This window comes from Protomyctophum parallelum, assembly GCF_964188405.1.
Source record: "Protomyctophum parallelum genome assembly, chromosome: 10".
Lineage (NCBI taxonomy): Eukaryota > Metazoa > Chordata > Actinopteri > Myctophiformes > Myctophidae > Protomyctophum > Protomyctophum parallelum.
The window spans coordinates 23,166,156-23,192,742 of NC_139704.1; the positions used below are offsets into that span (position 1 = coordinate 23,166,156).

The following is a 26,587-nucleotide window of genomic DNA, read 5'->3' on the forward strand; positions in this document are numbered from 1 at the left end:
AGAATTGCGCGCCGCTAAATGACCTTGACCAGTATAAATAAGACTAGTAAATGACCTTCACCAGTTTAAATGACCTTGACCAGTATAAATGACCTTCAGGTATATAAATGACCTTGAACAGTATAAATGACCTTCATAAGACTAGTAAATTACCTTCAGCAGTATAAATGACCTTGAACAGTATAAATGACCTTCATAAGACTAGTAAAAATTAACTCCGAAATGGTGAAAAAAAATAGTATGCCCTCCGAGACAATAGACTTTCGCTTTTCAGTGATTTTCACCTTTTTCAAATCCCCAACATTGATGAGGAATCGCGCACTAAAGTGCGCCGCTAAATGACCTTGACCAGTATAAATGACCTTCACCATATAAATGACCTTGACCAGCATAAATGGCCTTGACCAGTATAAATGACCTTCACCATATACATGACCTTGACCAGTATAAATGACCTTGACCAGTATAAATGACCTTGACCAGTATCAATTACCTTGACCAGTATAAATGACCTTCATAAGACTCGTGAATGACCTTAAACAGTATAAATGACCTTGACCAGTATAAATGACCTTCACCATATAAATGACCTTGACCAGTATAAATGACCTTGACCAGTATAAATGACCTTGACCAGTATAAATGACCTTGACCAGTATAAATGACCTTGACCAGTATAAATGACCTTCATCAGTATAGATGACCTCTGAAATGGTGAAAGACATAATTTATATAGTATGCCCTCCGAGATCATGGACTGTATAGCCTTTCGCTTTTCAGTGATTTTCACCTTTTTTTCAAATCCTCCGAAATCGTGAAAAACGACATACTGAAGTATGCCCTCCGAGACCATGGACTATAGCCTTTCGCTTGTCAGTGATTTTCACCTTTCTTTCAAATCCGTCAATTCAAATCCGTTCAAATAAGTGCACACGCACAGAAGGCGCGCACGCACATGCTACATACAGTATGGTAGCATTAGCATGTAGCCTCTTTAAACAGGCAGCAGCGGAAATCAAATGGTTAATTTGTACCTTCCTGCCACTGATTCCACTCTGCAAACAGCAGCACCAGCCTTACAGATGTCAGCTTCAGGTTCTGAAATTACAGGAAAAAAAGAAGAAAAATAAAACGTTTAGTTGTGTTGGCCTACATTTTGACCCCCAGAAGCAAAGATTTGAGTTAAAAATGATTGCTTTAAAAAAAAGAAAAAACGTATATTCAAAGATTTGCACACATTTTCCAAAAATAGCAGATCTGCAAGCTCATAATGTGGCACGAAGTGACATAGCCTCGCATAGCGATACTAATATCACTGCGTGAAATAAGTGTTTACACACCTCGTTCAAGTTGCAGGGCGGGCTGGCTGGCTGGCTGAGCTGGCTGGGCTGGCTGGCCGGGCTCGCCGGGGGAAGCTTTGGGATGGATCTCTAGGGTCATCGGCTTTTTTGAGCCTTCCAACGGCACCTTGATCTCCGTCCTAAGAAAGAAAGACAGAAAAAGAAAGACACACACAAATTCAGAACCACGTAAACCCTCTGTTTAATAAAACAATTCTGGAAAAGAATCCTCAAGCCTGTATAGGATTCTCGGGATTGTTTCCCCCACAGTTCAGTTAGGGGTGAAGAAACAGCACCTTTGTCTCTATTATGTTCCTTCACTCCTTACATGGACTGCCCAGCAGGGGGAGGCAGTGTTACTATTTTAATCGAGAGCGCCCTCAGCCAAAAACGTTGAGAACCCCTGCTATAGTGTTCAGTAAGTGTTAAATAGCTCTATATTGTGACAGTAATCATTGCTAGTATAGAGTGTATGTTCAGTAACAGGATTCCTGTCTCTTCAGCTCTTTAATAAATAGAAAAAGGTAAAAAGAAAAAAAAAGAAAAAAGCATTTTCAGGTAGGTGACAAACTTTCAGCCAATCAGGAGCGAGTAGCTATTTGAGCTTAATGTTCCAGTTCTAATTTTGTCTGTTACATTACAATTCCACTTGTTACTTGCGCAAGCAGAGTGCGCAAGTACTAGTTTTGCCCAGGACGATATTCTATGCGTATGCACCGTCCCAGCACTTTTGATGTGTATGCACCATCCCAGCAAATGACGTAAAGCTACGTCACCATCGAAAACCAATTACACGTCCTTAATCCACATCTTTATTACGTCATCATTGAGAGCTAGTTATACCAGTTACCCTGACGTCATATGCTGGGACGGTGCATACACATCAAAAGTGCTGGGACGGTGCATACGCATCAAAAGTGGCGCAAAGTAACCACAGTATACCGCTAATCAACTTACAAATTACATATACATAGAAGCATTTCCTTTAATCCACCCGACACTGATCGACATACGTCACCATCGAAGGCATTGGGTACTTTAATCCACATCTTTATTACGTCATCATTGAGAGCTAGTTATACCAGTTATACCCTGAAGTCATATGCTGGGACGGTACATACGCATCAAAAGTGGCGCAAAGTAACCACAGTATACCGCTAATCAACTTACAAATTACATATACATATACACAGAAGCATTTAGTATTAATATCACTATAGTCCAAGATTAAGTAAATTTAAAGCAATTGACAATTTAAAATAAATAATTAAATAATTATACTGTATACGTGATAACATATTTTATTTCAGTTTATATACATTTTTTTCTCCATCGGATATTGATGATTTATTTTTCTTTGAGAAACTAAAAAGGGATCCAGAATAATTCTAAATCGATAAAACTGTATAGATATACAGTAGATAGAAACTTGTACCATACTTCAATAATACTACTTTTTTACATGCATGAAGTAGGTAGGTAGCAAATAGCTAAACCTAATAATTCAACATTTCAAACGTTCCTTCACAGAGAAGCTGAGTTTTGATAGTTTGTAGCGGTCGACAGTACTTGTGCGCTCTGCTTGCGCACTAGTGTGTAACAAGCAAGTATGCACTCGACATAGTACAGTTCTAGTTGAATCTGTATCCTGACTGCGTTCCTGATTGGATAACTGTAATTGCTATCCCAGTTTCATTTTCTGAAAATGCTTTTTCTGTTAATGGGTCATATTCACGAAACCAATGAAATACCATGTCCGTGAACATTTCAATAACAAAGTCACAATTTTATAATAAAATGAAATTATCATTTTAAAGATAATAGTTTTCTCTTTCTTATACAGAGGTTTATTTAAATGTGAAAGTTCATTATTATTGATATTTTATTCATTTTTAGCCAAAATTCTCATTACCGCAATGCGGCGACGTTCATTTTAGTGGTGCTTAGACTGTATTTTAGATTGGATATAAGCTATATGGATTTTACTCAAACTGAATTCATATTATTATGTTTTGAAAAAATATAAAATGTATTCATTAGAAAAAAACTTTATTGAGAAAATAGGTGTCGTCCACAGTCACAGTTCTCATCCTCCGCTACATTTTTGAAGGACTGTTTAAATACAAACAGGTAATTGCAAAAAAAGTTAGATTTTGAATGACTCAACACATCTGACAGTACATAACAAGATGGCTACCAGTGTAGCAGGTCTCTTTACATGTATCCAGTGTGAAGTTAAAATCTCTGTTAAAAAAGTCTGTTAAAACTTTTTTGGTTATCATTACCGATACAGGTAGTTTTCCACATTTAGAAAATAGTTAGAAAGATTATTTTTTTGTGACAATATACTTTATTAATGTCTAATTCTGTACATTGAGTAAAAATCACACCAGTGTGAACCAAGTGGTGCAACTCCCGTGCGTCCAGCAGGTGGCAGCCATGTCACATACTTCTCTCGTTCCATGCTCACACAGACACACACACAAACGCTCACACAGACACACACACAAACACGTACAGGGCATGTAAGCTGGATGTAGAAGTGGTTTGCACCACTTAAAAATTGCCTCAGCCATAATGGCTTCTCTCTCTCTCTGTTGCGGAGGATGAGAAACATTAGCATGTTTTGCTAACGTTTCTCATCCTCCGCAACACCCATTCTCATACACCGCTATACTTTTAAGTATGTTGCGGTAGAGAGAACGTCTGTTTCGGTAATGATAATTTAATAATGTCATGACTATATTTTTAAATAAGTCATGTTTATATTTAAATCAACTATTCATTTAAATATTATTCATTAACTAGATATTTTCTTTATTTCCAGTTTCATAAAAAGAAAGCTTTAGAGCAAAGACTACGCTGTCAAAATTCAGAGAGAACGCTTTCTATGAAGCTCATGCCTATAATACATTATAAAAACTATAAAGCGCTATAATCTATTTATAATATGGCATAATTGTATGACATGTCAAGTAACATTATACTTCATTGTTGGACACTCATTGCAAGGATCATAGTGTATTATAATTATCTAACTAGAAATCTCTGTGTGTACGTGTGTACGTCTGGAATCCATGTAACTCGAGAACCGTTCGCCCCACCAAATTTGACACACGCATTCCACACCACCACAGGGGGTGCGCAGTGCCCTGTGTCGAGTCAGTCGGACCCACGGTTGTCCAGAACCAACCCAAAAAGGCCTCTGCCCGGGCTCTGGACAGGGCCCCTGCCCAGTGTCCAGAGCTTGCCTGTTCTGACATTCTGACGTCTGCATAGACTGCATATTTGGGCATACCTGATAAAGAACGCCATATATGGGCATAAAAGGGACACAGACAAAATATCTGGGTGGGCCATTCATTTCCAACTTGCATCATTCCAAGTAGGCTAGTGGCTAGGTAGGGCGGCTGTGGCTCAGGAGGTAGAGAGGTCGTCCAATGATCCCTGGGTCAGCGGTTCGAATCCCGGCTCCTCCTGTCCACATGTCAAAGTGTTCTTGGGCAAGACACTGAAGTTGACTGAACCCTACATTGCCTCCAATGAGTTGGTCGGTGTGATTACATCAGTAATGGCCTCAGATTTGGAGATGCTAATCCTCACCCCAGTGACCGCACACTTCACCGGTCTAGTGAGAGCTGAAGGTCTGTGACCGATGGTGTCATCAGGACCACATCATCTGCAAAAAGCAGTGAAGCAACCCTTAGCTCCCCGAACCGTATAACCTCTCCTCCACGACTGTGTCTCGATCCATGAATATTACAAACAGCATAGGTGAAAAGCTATAGTGGGGACCAACCCTCGCAGGAAACAAATCTGACTTACTGCCCAACACTCTCGCTTTGGGCATACAGAGATTGGATGCCCTACGCATAATATCTTTGTGGTGTAAACTTTCCAAGGAAGAGTGAGCAGTGTGATGCTTAGAATTGGCACACACCCGCTGGTCCCCTTTCTTAAAGAGTGGCACTACTATTCCCGTCTGCCACTCCTTCGGTACTGTCCCAGACTTCCAAGCAATGTTGAAAAGACGTCTCAACCAAGACAGCCCCTCAACACGAGAGCCTTCAGCATTTCTGGGACGATCTCATCAACCCCTGGGTCTTTGCTACTGTGGAGTTGCTTAACTACCTCAGTCACTTCCTCCCTGGAGCTTGACGCCGGTACCCCATAATAATCAGGCTCTGCTCCTGTCTGGGAGGGTGGGTCACTGGGTTGGTTCGGGAGTTCCTCAAAGTGTTCCTTCCACCGTTCAACGACTTCCTTATTCGGAAGTCGACAATGTGCAATCCTTGCTGTACACAGCTTAGATGTTTCACCGCTTTCCCCTCCTGAGGTGTCTGATGGTTTTCCAGAAAAACTTTGTTGCTGTCCGAAAGTAACCTGACTCCGCCAGATGGGGGCGGTATTGATTCACAAGTTCAAAACACAGCTTCCATCTGGAATCACTGATGCAGTAGCATGACTTGAACTGGCCGGGTTCTGACCAATCAGCCAAGTAGCTTGAAAAAAAGAGCCCGCCTTCTTCAGGGAATGGGCTACAGCAATTCCAGATGGAAGTAGTTTGTGTAACGAGTGTGAAGCAAGCTCTTGTTCAATCTAGCGGAGTCAGGTTAGTCCGAAAGTTCTTCTCCATAGATTCTCCAAACTGCCCCACACCCGCTGCTTTGCCTGTCATGGCTGTGGCTGCTGCCCTTTGCAACACATTGTGCGGTTGTAAATATGTTGAGTGCTGGTACATCTGCTATTTTCAATCCCAATATAACAGAGCATTGAACTTAATGGACGCTGTGGCGTGTTATTTTCTATCGCCCTATTACTTTAAATGGTGTGCATGTTCTCGATTCTGAGCAGTAGGAGCATTCATTGATTTGGGTGATTTTGAAAACCCCCGGTTCGCCTCGGTAACAAGATGTGCACATGCACGCACTACAGTGGGTGGACACGGCAGGTCAACAGCACACACACCAAGGCCCGCCCCCGCTCGATCATGATTGGCGGAAGGCTAGGCCACCTAGCCAAAAACCAGAGTAATCTAGTAAGAGAGTGGCGACACACTTTGATCTCGCCGCAAAGCGGGGTGCTATGGGCTATAGTTCCAAACATTGGAACTATTCCATTAAGATAGAATGAGCACTTCCGCGTTCCATTGTTACAATGGGAGTCAACGCTAGTGTCGCCACTCTCTTACTAGATTACTCTGCCAAAAACGAAACCTACGGGTTTTTTACCCCCAGGGGTTAACTGGGGACAGGAAGGAACTCTTTATATGGTCAGCACACTCTATAGTAGGGAGGATTATCGCAACAAAACAAAAAAGTAGTGATATTTGAATTAAGTGAAATCACTGAATATACCTCTAAATTATTGTTAGCATGTTATTATTATTCATAATGAATATATTGAGAAATCAGAATTCACATTTTATAATGTTTTTAACCATACCTCAGACTCCATACCATAGTATACGTACGTATTATCATTACCGAAATCATCAACCTCATTTCCGAAACATACATATCATTACCGCAACAGGTGTTTATTTAACGTTATTTTAATACATGGAAACATAGAACTTTGTTTAGAAAGATATATTATGTTCTTTCAGGATTGCCATATCATTTTGAAAACAAATCAGGTTTCAATGACATATCTAAAAGATTGGGTTGTAAATTATGAAAGGTGTTGCGGTAATGAGACAAATCAGTCAATTTCTGATAAAAATTACAATTTACAAATATATATGAGATCTTCGAGGGAGGGCAGAATCCATTTCTTGCGACCGACGGTCCGTCGCGACGCACCGTCGGCCGGTCCTATTTAGGTCGGTCGGTCAGTATTTAGGTCGGTCGGTCAGTATTTAGGTCGGTCGGTCAGTGTTTACGTCGGTCGGTCAGTGTTTACGTCGGTCAGTGTTTACGTCGGTCGGTCAGTGTTTAAATAGGACCGGCCGACGGTCCGTCGCGACTGACGGTCGGTCGCAAGAAATGGATTCGGCTTTGATGCGTCGGTCGGTCGCTATGTGTATCCGTCGTGGCTGCCCCCTGTCGGCCGGTCTTTGTCACGTCGGCCGGCCGCTTTGATGGGTCGGTCGCTCGCTCGCTATGTGTCTCCGTCGCAAATGTTTTAGGTCGGCCGGTCGGTGATTTGGTCTGTCCTTCATATATTTTTTTTTCTGCTCTCGTTGGACTTAACTTTAAAAGTCCAATGGAACACCTCTTTGTAACGGGCCGCTGTAGTATAGTGGTCTAATCCCTCGCCTCTCTATTCTTTTTTGCTGAGGACGCTGGTTCAATTCCCGCTCGCGGCAGACCAAAATTATTATATTTTAGACAGACACACAGACAGACAGACAGACTGCCTGTCTGCCTGCCTAATGTATTGTAAATAATGTATTCATTCCATACGGCTATTTTTTTTAAATATAAAAACTTTTGTCTTTCGCGCGATTCGAACCAGCGTCGTCAGCACCAAAACATTGAGAGGCGAGTGATTAAACCGCTAGACTACAGCGGCCATACGTTACAAAGAAGTGTTTCATTGGACTTATAAAGACAATAGCACCCAGCTGCAGTCTCGCAAGGGGAGGGACCGGAAGTGCTTTTATTTCCGGCTTCCACGTGCACAAGCGCACATACACGCACGCGAAATATAATGCGCGTGCACGACACGCACTTGCTGGTGCGCGCTTAAATGCCGGGTGTATATAGTACCATCTGTGCTTAAACATAATTACGTGGTCGGTTTGGAAAAGTTTGAAGTAGTTTGTTGTAGGTAATATTTTAATTGAAAGCTTATTAGTTGGTGGTATAAGTGTGCATATTTGAAGAAATGCAAATCTAACAATAATAAAATGATATGCAATAATAGGCTAGGCCTATATGGTCGATTATAACATAATGATATCAAGGCATTTAAGTAATGTAATAAGTTGCTATAACCCCGTACCCCTGTCCCACACACACCATGTCCAGACCATAGACCACAGACACACGACCATATGCATTTAATTTACTATGAAAACCTGCATTTCCCGTCAGTCAGTCAGTAAGTGTGTCATGTGTGTCACAATAATGTGTTACATTAAGAACCTCCACATAGGCGACTCATACTGTAATAAAACTTCATAATGCAATAATGTCTTTATAATGTATGAGCTGATTATTACATTATGAGTTTTTATTACATTTTAGTCATATTGACCATGATACTGACATGACACTGACCATGACACTAAACTACAACAAACTACTTCAAACTTTTCCAAACCGACCACGTAATTATGTTTAAGCACAGATGGTACTATATACACCCGGCATTTAAGCGCGCACCAGCAAGTGCGTGTCGTGCACGCGCATTATATTTCGCGTGCGTGTATGTGCGCTTGTGCACGTGGAAGCCGGAAATAAAAGCACTTCCGGTCCCTCCCCTTGCGAGACTGCAGCTGGGTGCTATTGTCTTTATAAGTCCAATGAAACACTTCTTTGTAACGTATGGCCGCTGTAGTCTAGCGGTTTAATCACTCGCCTCTCAATGTTTTGGTGCTGACGACGCTGGTTCGAATCGCGCGAAAGACAAAAGTTTTTATATTTAAAAAAAATAGCCGTATGGAATGAATACATTATTTACAATACATTAGGCAGGCAGACAGGCAGTCTGTCTGTCTGTCTGTGTGTGTGTCTGTCTAAAATATAATAATTTTGGTCTGCCGCGAGCGGGAATTGAACCAGCGTCCTCAGCAAAAAAGAATAGAGAGGCGAGGGATTAGACCACTATACTACAGCGGCCCGTTACAAAGAGGTGTTCCATTGGACTTTTAAAGTTAAGTCCAACGAGAGCAGAAAAAAAAATATATGAAGGACAGACCAAATCACCGACCGGCCGACCTAAAACATTTGCGACGGAGACACATAGCGAGCGACCGACCGACCCATCAAAGCGGCCGGCCGACGTGACAAAGACCGGCCGACAGGGGGCAGCCACGACGGATACACATAGCGACGGACCGACGCATCAAAGCCGAATCCATTTCTTGCGACCGACCGTCAGTCGCGACGGACCGTCGGCCGGTCCTATTTAAACACTGACCGACCGACGTAAACACTGACCGACGTAAACACTGACCGACCGACGTAAACACTGACCGACCGACGTAAATACTGACCGACCGACCTAAATACTGACCGACCAACCTAAATAGGACCGGCCGACGGTGCGTCGCGACGGACCGTCGGTCGCAAGAAATGGATTCTGCCCTTGCTGGGATCTTATATGGACACGTTTTGGAAAATATGCTAAAAAAGGTGTTAAATTGTCATTAAATAATTTAAAATTAATATTACCAAATACTTAGGACCTTGTTAATAATGCTTAAAAAGACATTTCTTGAAAAAAGTGTTCTGAGAATTTGCACGCTGAAATCTTGAAAACCAATGTTTCGTGAGAATGACCCTAATATAAAAAGCTGGAGAGACTCTGTTACTGAACAAACACTCTAGCAATTATTACTGTCACAATATAGAGCTATTTCATTTAGGTAACCAAATGGACCCCAGTTAGTTATTTACACTATTAAATTATTGTTAAGCATCTGCATTACTTAATTTACGATAAGTCTACACAATTAGAGAATGTAGATATAAAATGAATTACCTTTTATTTTGTGTATGGTACTTTATTGTAGCGGTGACGTCAACGTTTTGACTGTACAGCGGCCTGGGTTCGCATCCGGCTCGAGGACTGTTTTTTTGTTCTTTAAAAAAAAAACATTTGGTTAAAGTGGGACTTCAACTCGCCAAGTATCAGGTACGGATTTCAAGGCGAATGCTCGGACGCGGGTCTGGTGCGGGTTCTATTGTCTATATTACAGCTTGAGTAAGCCCTGCGTGTGTTCTTACATCTGATTTTTGTATACTCTCGAGGACAAAAAATGCTGCTATTTGTCCCAAAGTAACTGCATAAACAAATGCTGCTAATAACAAACGTTTGGTTGTTAAAAAGGACTTAATCATTTTGGCGGGAGGACAAACATTTTTGGCGGGAGGCAAACAAACCCGGGTCCTCGTATCGATAAGCAGCCTACTTTACCAATCTGCTTACTGATGCTTTAATGCAGACACCCACCATGGCTTCATCTCAGTGGTGTAGTGGTATGAGCATTAGCCTTGGGAGCCTGATGCCTGGCGATTGTTCGAGTTCCGCTTTAACCAAAAGCTTTTTTCTTTTTAAAAACCTTTTGGTTAAAGCGGGACTTGACTAACTAAGATCTGCTTGATCCAGGAGGCAGAGGAGGACTAGTGAACAATTTCCATGACCTGTTGCATTCAGGTTGAATAAAGATTACAATTACCTTTCCTTGGATTACAAATACAATCACTTGGAATATTTTCATCTCGACTGTTTTTTACTTTGGATATTGACTTTGACGAGGGTGTTACCTGGAAAACGACTATTTGCGCGGGAACATCTGGTCTCAGGAACCATTACTTGTTTTTTTTCGTTTGGTTGAAGAAAGACTTTCATACTATGCAAAAGGAAGAAAAGTTTGGGAATTTGAGTAGGCTACTGTTATTTCATGCCTCCTATTATGTTTGATGTAATTATTATGTAATAATCTAATAATTATGGGCTAGCGTGTAGGAGCCATGAATTGGTTTATGTTTATGTTATTGGTCAATGAAATGAGTAGGCTGTCACTGGTGATTTATGTGGATGATTGACGGGCATAGGGGCGGACCTGATTCATTCAAGAACCTCACCTAGTTCACCTGCTTCACACACAGTGGGAGAGAGGGGGTGTGTGGGACGCCGTACTTTTGTTGACCGCTTTATACCACTTACTTTGCTTTAATTCATTTATTTTATTTACGTTGATCGCTGTGGTTATCTTGCTTTATGTTTGAACACCCTAATGAGTTATTTTCACTGGTTAATAAATCCCTTAAACGCATTATTTGGACCAAGCGAATTCCTTTTGTTTGTGGAGCGGAGCGTGTCTGACAACACCTGGTGGACCCAAGTGCCATCACTTGACTGCCGACCCGGATCTACTTTGTTTTAGTGTGACGCACGCTGGATGCACGTCCGGCTTGGGCGGCCATCTTAGATGCTAAATAATAGCTTCAATGCTAGTGAGCTAAAATGAAGCCATCCTTGCTCTAGAAAGCGCCAATGTTCAAATTGGGATCACCGGATAATCAGCAAAGACCTCCGAACATTACGCGTTTTGTCGAAACCATGGAGAACTCCGTAGATTTAGAGTTATTCCGCTTTTTAGTCCGCCTGTATACAAGAAGTGAACAGCACTGTGCATACGCGAAACCAGCTTAGGATCACTGAAGGAGGAAAGAAATCAGCGATGCGGTTTGATATTAATAATAAAGCTTATATGACGGAGCGTTCCGCCAAAAGCGGTTACCGGTTTTACGGCGAATGAACAATGATGCATCTGCATTCTATGATCCTAGAGTTTACCGAGACACTACACTATCTCTCTGCATTCTATGATCCTATAGTTTACTGAGACACTACACTGTCTCTCTGCATTCTATGATCCTATAGTTTACCGAGACACTACACTGTCTCTCTGCATTCTATGATCCCATAGTTTCCTGAGACACTACACTGTCTCTCTGCATTCTATGATCCTATAGTTTACAGAGACACTACACTGTCTCTCTGCATTCTATGATCCCATAGTTTACTGAGACACTACACTGTCTCTCTGCATTCTATGAACCTATCCTACAAACAGTCATTAAGACATGCGAATCCCTTGACTCCTTCAAAACCGCTCTCAAAGGGCACTTATGGACGGCTGCAATTCGAAACTGGCCCCGTCAAATCTGAATATCCCCCACCTTTTTTCCCCCATCACTGTATATGTTTCTTTTCCCTTTTTACCTCCTTTATGATGAATTCCTGTTCCGTTCTTTGACTTAAGTGTCTATTTGTACGTCTCTAAATGTTTTGATGAATTGAACATGGTGTACCCTGTCTCTCTGCATTCTATGATCCAAATGTTAACCGAGACACTACACTGTCTCTCTGCATTCTATGATCCAATTGTTTACCGAGACACTACACTGTCTCTCTGCATTCTATGATCCTTTAGTTGACTGACACACTGTGACTACACTGTCTCTCTGCAGTCTATGTGATCCTATAGTTTACTGATACACTACACTGTCTCTCTGCATGCGTTTAATCTGGATAAAGAGCATCTGCTAAATGCATGCATCATCAACTGTAAATTGCTCTTATTCCACTGTCCACAGTCATGTTAAACAATAATCATACAATTATGTTCATATTCTTTGTGAATAAATAAAACTATGGCTTTGTAACAAACTAAATAGCAGCCAACATTCGTCCTGTAACAATTCCTCTACAATCACTTATGCAGTTACGTGTCATCGTTCCTGAAGAAAAACGCCGTGGCTATAGGTGCTGCACCACTGTACCAGTCACAGTTCGCACTGTGGTAGCCTAGGGCAGTGGTTCCCAAAGTGGGATCCGGGGTCCCCCAGTAGTCCTTGAGGGGGCATCGGTGGCCAAACGGTCTTGATATCGGAAGGTCGCTAGTTCGTATCCCCGGACCGGCACGTTAAAATTACCACCTTTAAAGTGTCTTGAACAAGGCATTGAACCCCTACCATGAAATGTTCTATGAGCAGGGCCTGGCTGTAAACAAGTTCTTGAGCTTAGTCCAGTTACCCTGGGTAAACATAGTAACTTTCTTTCTTTCTTTGAGGGAGCTAAATGATAGTTTGTAACCAAATGGGTCTGTAACTCTGAGAGTGTACACATGGAACCACTTTGATTTTACAATATACATGGGGGTCCCAGAGACAGAAATGCCATTAAATGGGGGTCCGTAGACTAATGCATGTCAAACTGGGGGTCCTTGAAATTAAACACGTTGAGAATCACTGCTAGAGCTGTAAAAATCTTCTCTTAGGGGGTCTGTGGGCTAATTAGTGTCAATCTGGGGGTCCTTGACGTGAAAAAGTTTGGGAACCACTGGCCTAGTGGTTTTCAAGTGTGTACAAATGTTACACTCTCAAGAGTTAAAGGTAGTGCAAGTGATTTTCTTTGGTTAAAATAAGTGTTAAATAGCTCTATTGTGATAGTAATCATTGCTATAGTGTTCAGTAACAGTGTTAAATAGCTCTATATTGTGACAGTAATGATTGCTACACAGTAATGATTGTATAGTGTGTTCAGTGGCAGATATTGGCACGTCAAAAAATCCCTTTCACCTAGAAACTTTTAGTTATTTAACTTAAACGCACAATGCATTCTCAATGGCAATAGCACAAACTTTGGCATGCTACTACTAGTCCTACATACTTACACCTATAGAAATCCCATTCAAACCTATTTAGGATAATCTTATGGTGGACATGTTTACCTGAAAATGAATGTTTGAAATGTTTCATAGTTTTAGAAATATAGTGCTTTTAAATTTGAGAAATTCAGAATGGGGGTCAATGGCAGATTTTGGCACCATTCACACTTTTTGAGTGGTGCAACAACTCCCTTACGGAGCCATGTGTGTGGCTAGCTGCCTGGCACACACGTTAACTGTATATGAGATGATTTCTGTGTATACAGTGACAGTACAGTACAGGGACCCCCACACGGTAACTCTGTCATTTCTCAACCATTTCGGATGTGGGGCTGCTCGCAGGAATCAGCCCGGCCCCCTGGGCGTGTTTCTGGATGTTCCGGGGACCCCCAGAGACCCCCACATGGTAACTCTACCGTTTCGGACGTGGGGCGGCTCGCCGGAACCGGGCCGGCACCCTGGCTGTGGTCCTGTGGGTCTGGAACCCCCACACAGAGTTGCACCACTCAATTCACACGGGTAAACAAATATATAAACAAATACGTTGATTCAGACAGTATAGTGACTATACTGTCACCGTATTTCAATCAACGTATTTGTTTATATATGTATTAGTATAGTCACTACTAGAGCATCACCAAACCAAGTAAGGTTAACTAAAATACTAAATGTTAACTTCCTGTTGATTTTTCCATTTGAAGATCTGGATCCAGATCCACAGATCCAGCATGGGTTTTCTTCCTCTTCACGTCGATAAACTGCTTTTCAATCATTAGCTTTGATAAATTAATGACATTTTATTTGATGGAACAATCAGTGAGAAATTGCATTTGTGATTAAGCTTTTCCTTAATAAGAACACAGGACGGCGTGATGAGGTTCCTAGAATTTATTGTGCTCTGCATTCACTTAATAGAATACACATTAGACACACGTCTCACACCGTACTATTCAAACTCATGCAGTCACCGACTTCAAGGAAACCAAGAACAGCCACCAACACAACAGTAGCAGGTGAGTCCGTACGCATCAAAGCATCGAACCTGCTCCCATCCGTGAAGAGTTTAGAGTCAGGTCGTCATTAACGCACACGCACAGAGCACACGCTGCACATCGGTCACGCTGGAGGCAAGCTTGGTTACCCGAGTAGGTGAACCGCACCACACATCTCAAAACTTCTTTCATTTGACTGACCCCCGTAACTCAGTTTGCAACATCGAACCAATTTGGTTCCATGTTGTATACTCAAGAGTTACATACCTGTGAGGGTCTATTTAGATTAAACCCCCCTGAGAACCGCCTCATCAGACAAATACGCATAGGAAGGGCACTATAAAACAGACAGATACTAGATGTTAATATCGGTGACCTCAGTAGTACAACGCAGTAATGTAGTCAAATATAGATTCAACCATTCAGTCAGTGGAAGAGTTAAACTGCCCAACACAGGTTCTGACTTCAAGTTTTGCCTTTGTATTAGTGGTTTTAAAAACCTACTCTTAGCTGCTGGATGCGTACATACTAGTACGGTCAAGTAAGCAATGTTGAAATAAAAAAAATATAAAAAAAAATCGTGCATTCTAACGCATCTAATTTATTTGCTACACAATGCCTTTTTATCTGCGTAAAGTTAAAGTAGCCCAAGTGTAAAGCGATATTCGACGACAACAACACAGCGGAGATCACCCGAGTAAATCTAAATCATTCACATTATTGCTGGTAGAATTTCAAAAATGGACAGAGACTACATCTCAATAACTTAACAATGTAAAAAATGGCATGTCTATTGGTGAAAATGGCAACATTACAGCACAGGCAATCTCAAACGATCAGGCAAAAGAAAATTATCTCAGGAGATTAGTAAACATGTGTAAGTAAACAGCAAACAACTGTGTCCAAGTCTCTTTTTCATACTTTTTAATCTAAATATAATATCGCTGGTCAAAAAGAATATTATATAAACGCTATTTCACCGGCACAATTTTCTTGACTGCCTCTAAAACATCAGCATTTTCCACTTTATTCCCAAACTCCTTCTCTCTGTGTTCCAGAAGGATGCCCTGCAATACAAGAAAAAATGTTGAAAAGGTCTATTCACACTAGGGATGTTAATAGTTAATCAATGAATCGCCGTTCAGAAATTCTGTTAGACGCAACATTTAACAATTAATCGAAAATTCTGCGGTTCTATCATTGGGCGATTTTCTGTGAATGTAATGCCGTCTGGCCGAGGAACGCACATGTGGGCCAGTTTAAAAAGATGGTCAAATAAATATTTGATTAAGGAATATAATATGCCTTTTGTATTCTTTCTGTACATCAGCAAAATGTAGATTTGTGTTAGACATTGAGGGAAATTAAGATTCTTAGATTTATTTTAAAAAACACCAGTCATCAACTAACCAGTTAATCGATTGATAAGGTTATCAAATTTATTAATTGATAATTCCCATCCCTAATTCACACAAATTCTCTACACCTGTGGTTCCAAGCTAAATGGTCCACAAGAGTGCGCTGAAAAAATAGCAAACAAAACAGGTGCAGTACTTAGTTTAGATAGTTTTAGGTTTAGACTAGTCATTGGTTAGACCAGTCATTAGTCCTACTACTACAACCTATCTCAAACCCTCACCCTAAACCTAACCTCCCACGGGGCAGCACACCTAAACCTAACCTTAACCCATGTCTAACCAATGACTAGTCTAAACTAAGTATGCACCCCAACAAAACACTACCGGACACCTCAAGTGGAATGTTGTGAGCCAAGCAACTGAACAATACACAACCCGGAGGTTCTCAAACATGTCTGGATCTGGGAACACTTAAAAATCTTTAGTGATAAAGCTGAGACCCCCAAACATGCGCGCACACATTTTTCACACATGTTAAGCATCTGAGCCCTATATCTGGTATGATGAATAGACAGTTTTGTCCACTCTCAGAGTTACTCTGTAATGGCCCCTACACGCTGCAGGAGTTTTAAAGTTGTCAACGAGTCATAAGATCGTTGTGAATTTCACACTGCAGGAGTCTTTAAAAAAATATATATATATATACATCGGCTGTCATTATATCTTTGTGGCTTCCACACTAAACGATTGATCGCCAACCAGGGATCACACACTGCAAGAGTTCACCAAGATGCGATCCAGACCCGATACATAATTATAGGCAGCGGCTAGATCATTTGTTTTTTTATTCCAATTCATGCACGTGCAGGATGCCGTTATACAAGCGCGACACCCACACAGGGCGCATCTCTCTCTCTCTCTCTCTGCACGCCACACACACACACACACAGGAATAGCTGCCAGGCTACACAGGGCGACGTGTTTGTGATAGCGCTATAGCGAGACAGGACGTTATAATCTTGAGTTTCATTAAATAACTGTCTCTCTCCACACACACACACACACACAAGGACCAAAAGTTTAGTCTGCACTGTTGATTCCGATGCGGTTGTATCAACATTATTCAAGTCAAATGCGTAACGGCAATATTGGGCTAATATAGGCTACCGTACGACACAGGGATTTACTGACGGAATGAAGGTTATTTTTATATATATATATAAAATCATCTATACAGTCGACAGACAGACAGAAGGCAGCAGTGCTGTGAGCAGTGCGCTCTCATTGGCTGTAATACAGGCCTTATCTGGGCACAGTCGCAACCCAGTTCATACTGTAGGATATCCAATCGGCAACAGAGTCAAATATCAAACATGCTAGATGTTCAGAAATGGTGGGGGAGGCGTCAGCGAGCACTTTTAGTTAGGTTACCTGGTCTCCCGCGCCGATGACGAACACGCCACCCAAGACGAAGCCCTCGCCGTTCATGTTGCCCTGGTAACCAGCTCGCCAAGCCCGCATGAAGTTCTGCCACACCCCCAGCCGGATGAAGCCCAGCCCCCCCATCTTTCTCTGCAGGGGCCCGTAAAAGTGTTTCTGCAGAGATACATACAAACACACACGTTGGTTAGACATACTAACAGTCCGACAGGCATTAGTTCGACAACACAGTCGTTCCTGACATGCGGTGCACTTACAACTAACCCGTGATTCGAATTAAAACTAACCCGTGGCTCACGGCATGCGTGGCAGGTTAAAATTAACCTGTGGCTCCCGACATGCGCAGCCAGTTACAACTAACCCGTGCTCAGCCATGGCTTCATGCTAGGTTAGATTTAGGGTTGGGTGTCGGACTCATGTTGATCCTTCCCCACCCGTCATTCCTCTTCGATGTCTCCCTTTTGACTGATACCTGTCCATTCAAACTCTAGACGGGCCCGCCCCGCTGCACCCCATTCAACTGTTATCACCCGATAATAAAGATAATGTTTGTAATCAGCACCTTAGAAATACCCCCAGTATGTGATAATCAACATACTGCGAAATCCGGAAGAGAAACTATGGGAGCGTTTGCTTTTTGTGTCAATGATGTCAATGACGGAGGCGTGCCGTGTCTGGTGGCCTTGAGCTACGTGAGGCACCGCCGAGCAAGGCGCTAGCCAAGCGAGTCGCCGTGCCGAGCGTTGCGAGGGCCACCAGACCCGACTCAGCGCCATCCAAGTTACGTCCCGATAGGCAGAGAATAGTATATATTAGTAGCCCCTAGTTTCCATGCGCCGACAATAGAGTTGGAAATGACACGTTCAGCAGGGGGAGTCCTTGACCAGGCTATGTCTGCACCACCACATGCAGTCCGGGGGAATACAGCCAAACACCACAATGTCTAATATGCCAGTATGGCCATATTGGCCATATTCCAACGTCCTGATAACGGTTGATTTCGTATATTTAATACAGTGATAACGGGTAGCGCAGCCTTGCCCCGCAGCCGGCGAAAAATAGAGTTCTCAACAGGCTTGCTAAAGATAATAAATGGTTACATACGTGCTCATCTATGTAGATGTCTCCAGCGAAGTGCGGTTTGAAGTCCTGGATCTCCGTGCCGATGTTCTCCTTCACCACGGCAACCAGAGGGACCCCGAGCTCTTCCAGCTGGGACCGCAGAGAGGACAGCTCAGAGGCCTCCTGCAGACAGACGGGAAGAGAGACAGACAGCTCAGAGAGAGACAGACAGCTCAGAGAGAGACAGACAGCTCAGAGAAAGAGAGACAGACAGCTCAGAGAGAGACAGACAGCTCTGAGAGAACCAGACAGCTCAGAGAGAGACAGACAGCTCAGAGACCTCCTGCAGAGAGACAGGAAGAGAGAGACAGCTGTGAGAGAAAGAGGCGCCAGATCAAGACAAGAAGAGTGAGACGGGAGACACAAACTGACAGGGAGAAACATATCCTTCTGTATATTTAAACCAGTGGTCTTCAAAACGGAGTCTGCTGATCCCCAGGAGAGCTTGAGGAGGTTCAGATCACTGTGTGGACCCATTAAGACCCTAGGCCGATTCTGCAAATGCCGTCTACAGCAGTAGTTTCGAAACTTTTTACTTTTCAAACTTCAAAAGAATAGCAGCTGTACACGCTTGCAGCGCTGCACAAAGTGCTGTGAGCTTGTACAGCTGCTATTTTTGAAGTATTATTATTATTTTGCAGGGATATAACTAATCCCTAAAAAGGGACATTATCCTGCTGCGTAATTGGACAGTTCCTAGAACCCCTGGGCTTAGAGTGAAACGAGGAAATGGTTAAAATCACATATGAAAATATGTTGGGCAGAGTGAATGGAGAAAGTAAAATGAAAGAGACGTGGGACAGATTTTGGATTTATATTAACCTTAAATAAATACAAGAACATTGTGTTGTGTTTTTAACTGTTGTTCCGTTTCTTGGAATGGCTGTTCTGTAAATGTGTAATATTGTTAGGCTGTACTATTATGAAAAATAAACATTTGATTTACAAAAAATAACCATTTTGAAAAGCCACTGGCTGAATCTGCTTGCTTTGCCGCTGACTGGCAACCTCTGGGATTAAGTTATCAAACGGTATTCTGTCACCTCTCTGCACTCTACTCTAATGACTGGCAACCTCTGGGATTAAGTTATCAAACGGTATTCTGTCACCTCTCTGCACTCTACTCTAATGACTGGCAACCTCTGGGATGAAGTTATCAAACTGTATTCTGTCACCTCTCTGCACAAAAATCATCCAGGCCGCCGTACTGCCATGACCACAGCCCCGTTCTTCTCCCACAGCGTCTTGGCCTTCACCACCTTGTCCTCTGAAAAGGACAGCGGAATCAATACAAAATAAACCAACAAGTTTGCAGGCACGGTTTGCACAATTTGTCAGTGTGAATAGCATAGCATAATAGTCACTGGTTCCAAAACGTTGTAGATGAGTCAAGACCCAATAAATACATTTAAAGTTTTCCCAGCACCCAAACTAGTGAAAATAGCAGATCTACACAATTTGACATTTGTGGATACAAACAAATAGCATGTTCTGACCATCTTGCACGGAGCGCAGATCGGCATCCTCCAGGTGCTCCAGTGAGGCCAGGGCAGTTTTGGGCAGACACAGGTTAGTGTTGGCCAGGAAGATCCCGGCTAGTGCTGCCCCGACAGCGCCCAGACCCAGAGACCACATCCCCATTCCTAACAGCTCCACCTCCAATGCGGAGGACAACACTACAACCAAAAAATAAAATAAAACGGGGGAGAAGAAAAGAACAGAATAAAGCAAGGTCATCATTAGAAGAATATGATTGCAAGAGTTTAAACGTATGAGACATTATTTTGGGGGTGCGGGTCTCTCTATAGCTCTCTCTATAGCACTACAGTCTTTGCTGCTTGCTTTCAAGGCTGGTCTACTTCAATTTGAGGCATTTTGGGGGCTTTGTTTTTTTTCCGTTTGACTTGAGTTTTTCCTGCATAGAGCCATAGACATTCAATCTCCCTAATCTCCGGCTTGCATTCTGCAAGCTTGTAGATAAGCAACTTTTGCCAAATATTCGGCCTGAGGAGTTCATGACATGTGGTTGTTAGTTAAGATGCAAGGCCCGAGGACAGGGACGCTGAAGTTCATGTGGTTGTTAGTTAAATACACCACCCAATTGGTCAGCTGATTGCCACATCAGCGTATGACATGTGGGTCTTGCAAACACCAAATGCAGCGAATTTACCCCGGCCTCGAGTATATCTGACTGAACTAACTCCGCAAGCGACGTATCATATGCCATTTTCTTTAAAACCTTGAAAATGAGGGGTTTTTTTAATTGTGAAACTGATAAATAGGAACTTAAAAGTATATTACTATGTTCCAATGTGCAAAGCCGCCACTATACAATTATTCATGTCTGGATTAAATGGGTCAGCAGGCTGCAAATACTTTCTAGATTTTCAGGTGGTCCCTGATCCAGAAAAGGTTGGGATTCGCAGGAACCGCTGCTTTTTCTAAATACTGCACGTATGAGCAGCAACACATTTGCAAACATGCTGTATGTCTTGCCTGAAGGGGCCTTGCTTGGGTCAGGGCTGTCGGCCCATTTGGCTTTGCTCTGGTGAAAGAGAGCAGCCTGGGTTGTGGTGGTGGGAGAGGAACACCTGACCGCTGCCGTAGTGGGCTGTCTGTTCAGAGAGAAGCCGCCTAGAGGCAGGGAGGAGCAGTGCAGTAAGGACAGTCTCCACCTCAGACTCTGTGCACATCTGGACAGTACATGGGTAGTAGGGGCCATGGAATTTGACTCTGTCTCCCTCTACACTCTCAGCCACACAGTACACCAAGTACAGTAGGCCTACACATGAAGAGAAGGACACATCTGTTCTGTAATAGACAAAAAAATAATTTTCTTTGCCAATGACATTCCTAGTAATCTAAAAGCAGGGATGCATGCTGGGACGGGGCAGGGCAGAGGGTGCCTCCATCTGCTTCTGATCCCCCCTGCTACCACTCTGATTGCCTTTATATGCAGATGCAGCAGCAAGTATTGCAACATCCTTCATGAATAAAGGCAAACCCTTTTCCCGAAAGGCAGGGAAGGGAACTGCAGCAATGAGGGTGCAGATTAGGGATGCTCTCTGCCACAATGTTATGCTGCCCACAGACAGTATTTGTAGGCTATAAGTTAAGCAGGAGGACGTTTGTTAGCAGCTCAACCACTGAAACCAAAACAAACGTCCAACACAGACAAAAGTAATTACTCACCTACTGCTGCAGGTTCCATGTTTAAGTAATTGTAAATAATTATGGTCGTGTGGTTTAGCAGGAGCACTGCGTAACTTTGGGAAAGTGTCATAGTAGCTTGTTTACAACTGAAACGGACTTCCTGTGCACTGACTTCCTCTTCAAAATAAGAGCCACGTGTAATGATTAGTCAACACTAGTTTTTATTTCTAAGTCAACTTACAGGACGTTAACGTCACATTTGAGTTCCTTTTGAATGCCTGCCAGATTTCTCTACATTATTCTCTACATTGTTTCATTATTGAAAGTAACATTGGACCATATCCTAACATAAACAGCTTGAATGTGTTCCGACTTGTTGACTTTTTTTTAAAGCATCCCCAGAAAACACGACAGAATCTGCAGCCTTTGTCGTCACAAATCTTTTTCAGCTTCACATTCAAATATTACATAATTAGAAAATAAATATAACCTAAAACTGATTTTTGATTGATTATTTTGATATCTGTTCGATACGATATTGCATTTTAATAAGCCAGTACCGATATGATGACCACTCCCTAGTGCAGATGCTAGCAAACAAAAGTAGGCTCACTTGGATTAGAAATTAGAATAGTGTGCAACTATGCAACTAGTGTGCAACTATCAATTTAACGATCAATTAGCTCAGTGATTATTCAATCGATTACTTTTCAATTGAATAATGAAGCATGGATTCTTTTTCTGCAAGCTTAAAAAGGTCAAAATATCAGGCTACTCTTACTGTAGTCTGTAGACCTAAGCAACTAAATGCACCGAAGTGGTAAAAACATATGGGCAGATAAAAGGAAATGTATCATAACTGTCAGTTATGTTGACAGACGCAAAACTCGACTCGACACGATTGTTATTTTTCTCAGACTGCACACACCCATGGCATGTGCATAGTTGTGCTTGTGTGTGCAGCATGTGATGTGGACGGCAGGCACTGCCACACACTGGCTGGCTGGCATTGTGCAACGGTGCATTCTTCATATGAAATCTGGGCTAAGTAACCCAATTGTGTGAAAGTCAAACTAGTTTCCCAGGTTTTAGTTCAGCATACAATGCATACCCTACAATGGAGAAGTGAAAATGCATACAATATTCAACTCTCTTATCTTATACAGACCATCAAATCACAATAAGGGGCGTAACTTAGCCTAAAGCAATTTGTTTTTCAAAGTTACTACATTGGCGGTGATACTGTATACAGCAGTGGTTCTAAATGTTTTTAAGGACTTTTAAGACTTTTAATACCCCCTAAAAAGATTTTTTTTTTTAAATACATACTGCATTATCTACTATACTAGTGATGCACCGAATATTCGGCCGCAGAAAATATTAGGCAGAAAATGGCTAAAAATGCATTTTCTTTTCGGCCTATTTGGTTTCGGCCCAAATAGGCAGAAAATATATCACCGAATAGTGTATGCAATTAATGCATTCAAAAGAGCTGAATACATGTTTTATGGATCCATAAGTGATTATTATTTAAGTTAAGTTTTGCCATAACCATAAGAACATAACATTTGTAGAATCAAACTCAGGTTAATGGTTTAAGTGGGGATACTAAAACAGCGATATTCAGTTACACTTCATACCAATGATACTGTGCGGGTGTAGGTATGTTAAGTGATAACCACTTTCAACATGGCATTATAGGCAAAAGCATTCTAAATCTTTCAAATTTTCCAAAGATCTACAAGCTTGTAGGTCAACTATTTTCGCTATTTGTTGAACAACAAAGTATATAGCGCTTAAGTGGAATTCTGGACTCGACCTGTCTGAGAGATTATTTACATACTCTGTATAAACTATAAACATACTATTAACTATACTAGTATGAATACTGATCAAACAGTTCAGACTTTAAGAGTATTTATTTTACTAAATAATAACGCATTATTCATATCTCTCTAGCTACTTTCAGTTTCAACTGTACAGCAACTTATAGCCATCCTGCTTCCTGCTTATTGCCGTTGCTGCTAGGACATGCATCTCCCCACATGGTAAGGCTGCAACGATTAATTGATTTTGAAAAATAATTGTTATTTGCAGGCAGCCCTACCACATGGATCAATAAAGGTATACACTACTGTAGAATCTGTCAAGCTGCCTCAGTCCACAAGCGGCATACTACCATTGAATCCTGCTTGCTCTTATTAAGCCTTTACACACTACATAAAGAGCGACATTAGACACAGACTCGTACTGTACTGTAGCACAACATAATATGCAAGCTTTGAAGAAAAAATAAAAACAAAAGAAAAGGTAACAACTTAAGAGAACAAAACGTTTCCCCCTTCAAACGTTTGAGTACAGATCGAGTCTATAAAAACTAGTCACACTTAAATGCAGCCTTTGTAATCCTATGCTATCTAGTATCTAGATAATAGACATCTACCTCAAATGGTAAACACATGTGACAAATCTGAAAATACTAACTTGCCACTGTCTCCTCTCTGGGGTGCGGGTTAAGTGTAGTAGGCCTAAGCAGAAGTCGAATAGAACTAGCTCATCCAATTCCAAACAGTCTCCTAGCTCACTGCACTTGACTGACTTGTGTTGCGTTAGCATTAGTGGCAGGCAGACAAGACGGAGGGCAAAGAGCTCAGGCTGATAAGGAGCACCCATGGCGGCATTCTGCCATCGGTCCATGGACGCGAACCGGAACTGTCTGGATTCCTCACATGCCATTTCTGACACAGACATTTACTTCTATGATTGACAACAGGTTCAATGGTGTGTAATGAATTGTGATGACTGCAATTACATGGTATTAATTAGCAGTTCGGCCAAACATCGAAATAGGCTACAGAATGGTGGTATTTTAGGTCCAACACAATAGTTTAGCTTACGCTCATGTCGGTTGTCGGTCAAAGGTTCTTTCATACATACCTCCATAACACACTAACACAGAATCAACCATTAAAAAACGAATGAAAAGAGAACAGAAGCCTATAGCGATTGAAGCATATTAACTGCAGACTGCAGCATTTAGAGTGTGAATTGCATTTGGATTTAACGTAAAATGAATGAATGTAAACAACACTCACAGTCACAGTCAGTGGATAGCAGCAGGAATGGAGCCAGAGCTTAGAGTATATATACTCTATGAGCCAGAGACACAGACAGCAGCAGTGTCAGGTGACCAGGCAGTCACTGCAGTGTGCAGCGGCACAGATAAAGAGCGGAGCAATTGAGCAGGCCAGATAAATCGCAACAGATTGCTCGATCAAAGTACTTGAACTTTGACACAGATCATCTCAGATATAAAACTAGGACATAGCCTACTGTATGTGAGATAAAAAATGAATTATATAAGCATATCTAAATGTTACCTAAACACAGGGCAATAACAATAGCAAGAACTGTATTTTAAATTGATTATTTATTCTATTGATTACTTTTTATTATTGTAGCACTTTTTGGATAATCTTGTAGGAAGGAAGGAAGGAAGGAAGGAAGGAAGGAAAAAAAGTGTGTGTGTGTGTGTGTGTGTGTGTGTGTGTGTGTGTGTGTGTGTGTGTGTGTGTGTGTGTGTGTGTTAGGGTGACCAGATGTCCCCCTTTGCGTGGGATATATAGTCCCTCATTGCCAGGACTTTTCAGGCGTCCCACAAATTGAGACCATGTCCCACATTGTGACTAGCAGTGTTCAAATGCCCTATAGTCCCCTAATAGTTGGCTTTTTGTTGTAAAGCTCTCATTGCCTCTTTCCTGCAAAATGTAAGTATGTCAAAATAACATGAGAAATATCCCCTAGGCTACGGTACCAAGTCAGCCATACTACCCATGATTTAATAATAAAATGATAGGCATTATTTAGCCTATATGGTCGAATATGACATCAACGCATTTGAGTAATAAGTTGCTAACGCCGTCCCGTCCCCCCCGGTTCCACACAAATACTTCTGTCCCTCAAATGAACAGTTTGGATTTGATTCTGGTCATCCTAAAAGGGCATCAGCAGCTACAGAACAACAACAGGTAAGTGCTTGTCTATGAAGTCTATGTAATAGTGGCTCTGCAGTGCAGGGTGACAGGTTTGAACTGCATGGCCAAATTGTGTCTCTTTATGCGACGGAGCTTGAAACAGAACCTGTATTCTCAGTTGAGATTCTGGTTGGTTTACATTACTGGTCAGTAGTCAGGCTGCATTCAGGTGTTAATGCCTATGGCAATACCCAAGTCGGAAGTCCATGAACCAGAGCTCCAAATTTGGGCTCCTAATCTGAGCATTATATGAAAATATGCCAGAATGGATATAAGAGGCAACCTTCTTATTTAATTTTGTTTACATGTTAGAAGAATCACAAGGAAGAGAGGCAGACCACGAAAAACACCTTGCGCCGTGACCTGGATGCAGATCTGGCCACACATGGGGACAGCTGGAGAAGATGTTCCAGGACCGGGATGTCTGGAGAGCTCTTGTTCGTGGCCTATGCCCAAAGTTGGGCTATAGGCGTAAGTAAGTAAACAATGCACTTACAACTTACAAGCAGTTAAAATTGAGTGATTGAATACTTTATTAATCAGAGTACAACACTTGGTATAAGGATATCACAGAAAAAGGTCCTTGCGGTAAAAATAACAAAATGATAATTATCATAAAAAAGATATTATAAAACTAAAAAGCCATGTACAGGTTGGGGGAAAAAAGGGGGTTATCAAGAGGTGGAGGTAGTCACTTGACTACCTCTACTTGACCAATAATTTCCTCTCCCTTTGGCCTGCCCTGCTGAAATGTGGATTTTCACCTGTTGCACCTGCTGTATTGAAATTCAGGCCTGCC

General features: G+C 42.0%; 1 protein-coding gene across 2 annotated transcripts; it reads right to left on the reverse strand.

The window, feature by feature from the left end:
* Nucleotides 1-14,562: 14,562 nt before the first annotated feature.
* Nucleotides 14,563-24,868, reverse strand: selenou1a (selenoprotein U 1a). 2 transcript variants are annotated; one of them, XM_083774757.1, is made up of 6 exons: nt 24,850-24,868; nt 20,098-20,277; nt 19,777-19,868; nt 18,584-18,724; nt 17,471-17,635; nt 14,563-15,748 (listed from the first exon to the last, which is right to left on the reverse strand). In XM_083774757.1, exons 2-6 carry the CDS (start codon nt 20,240-20,242, stop codon nt 15,653-15,655), a joined length of 639 nt encoding a protein of 212 aa, XP_083630883.1. In that variant the 5' UTR covers nt 20,243-20,277; nt 24,850-24,868; the 3' UTR covers nt 14,563-15,652. The 2 variants fall into 2 exon arrangements, with proteins under 2 accessions (XP_083630883.1, XP_083630882.1); XM_083774756.1 differs by lacking the exon at nt 24,850-24,868 and adding an exon at nt 21,098-21,383.
* Nucleotides 24,869-26,587: the final 1,719 nt, after the last annotated feature.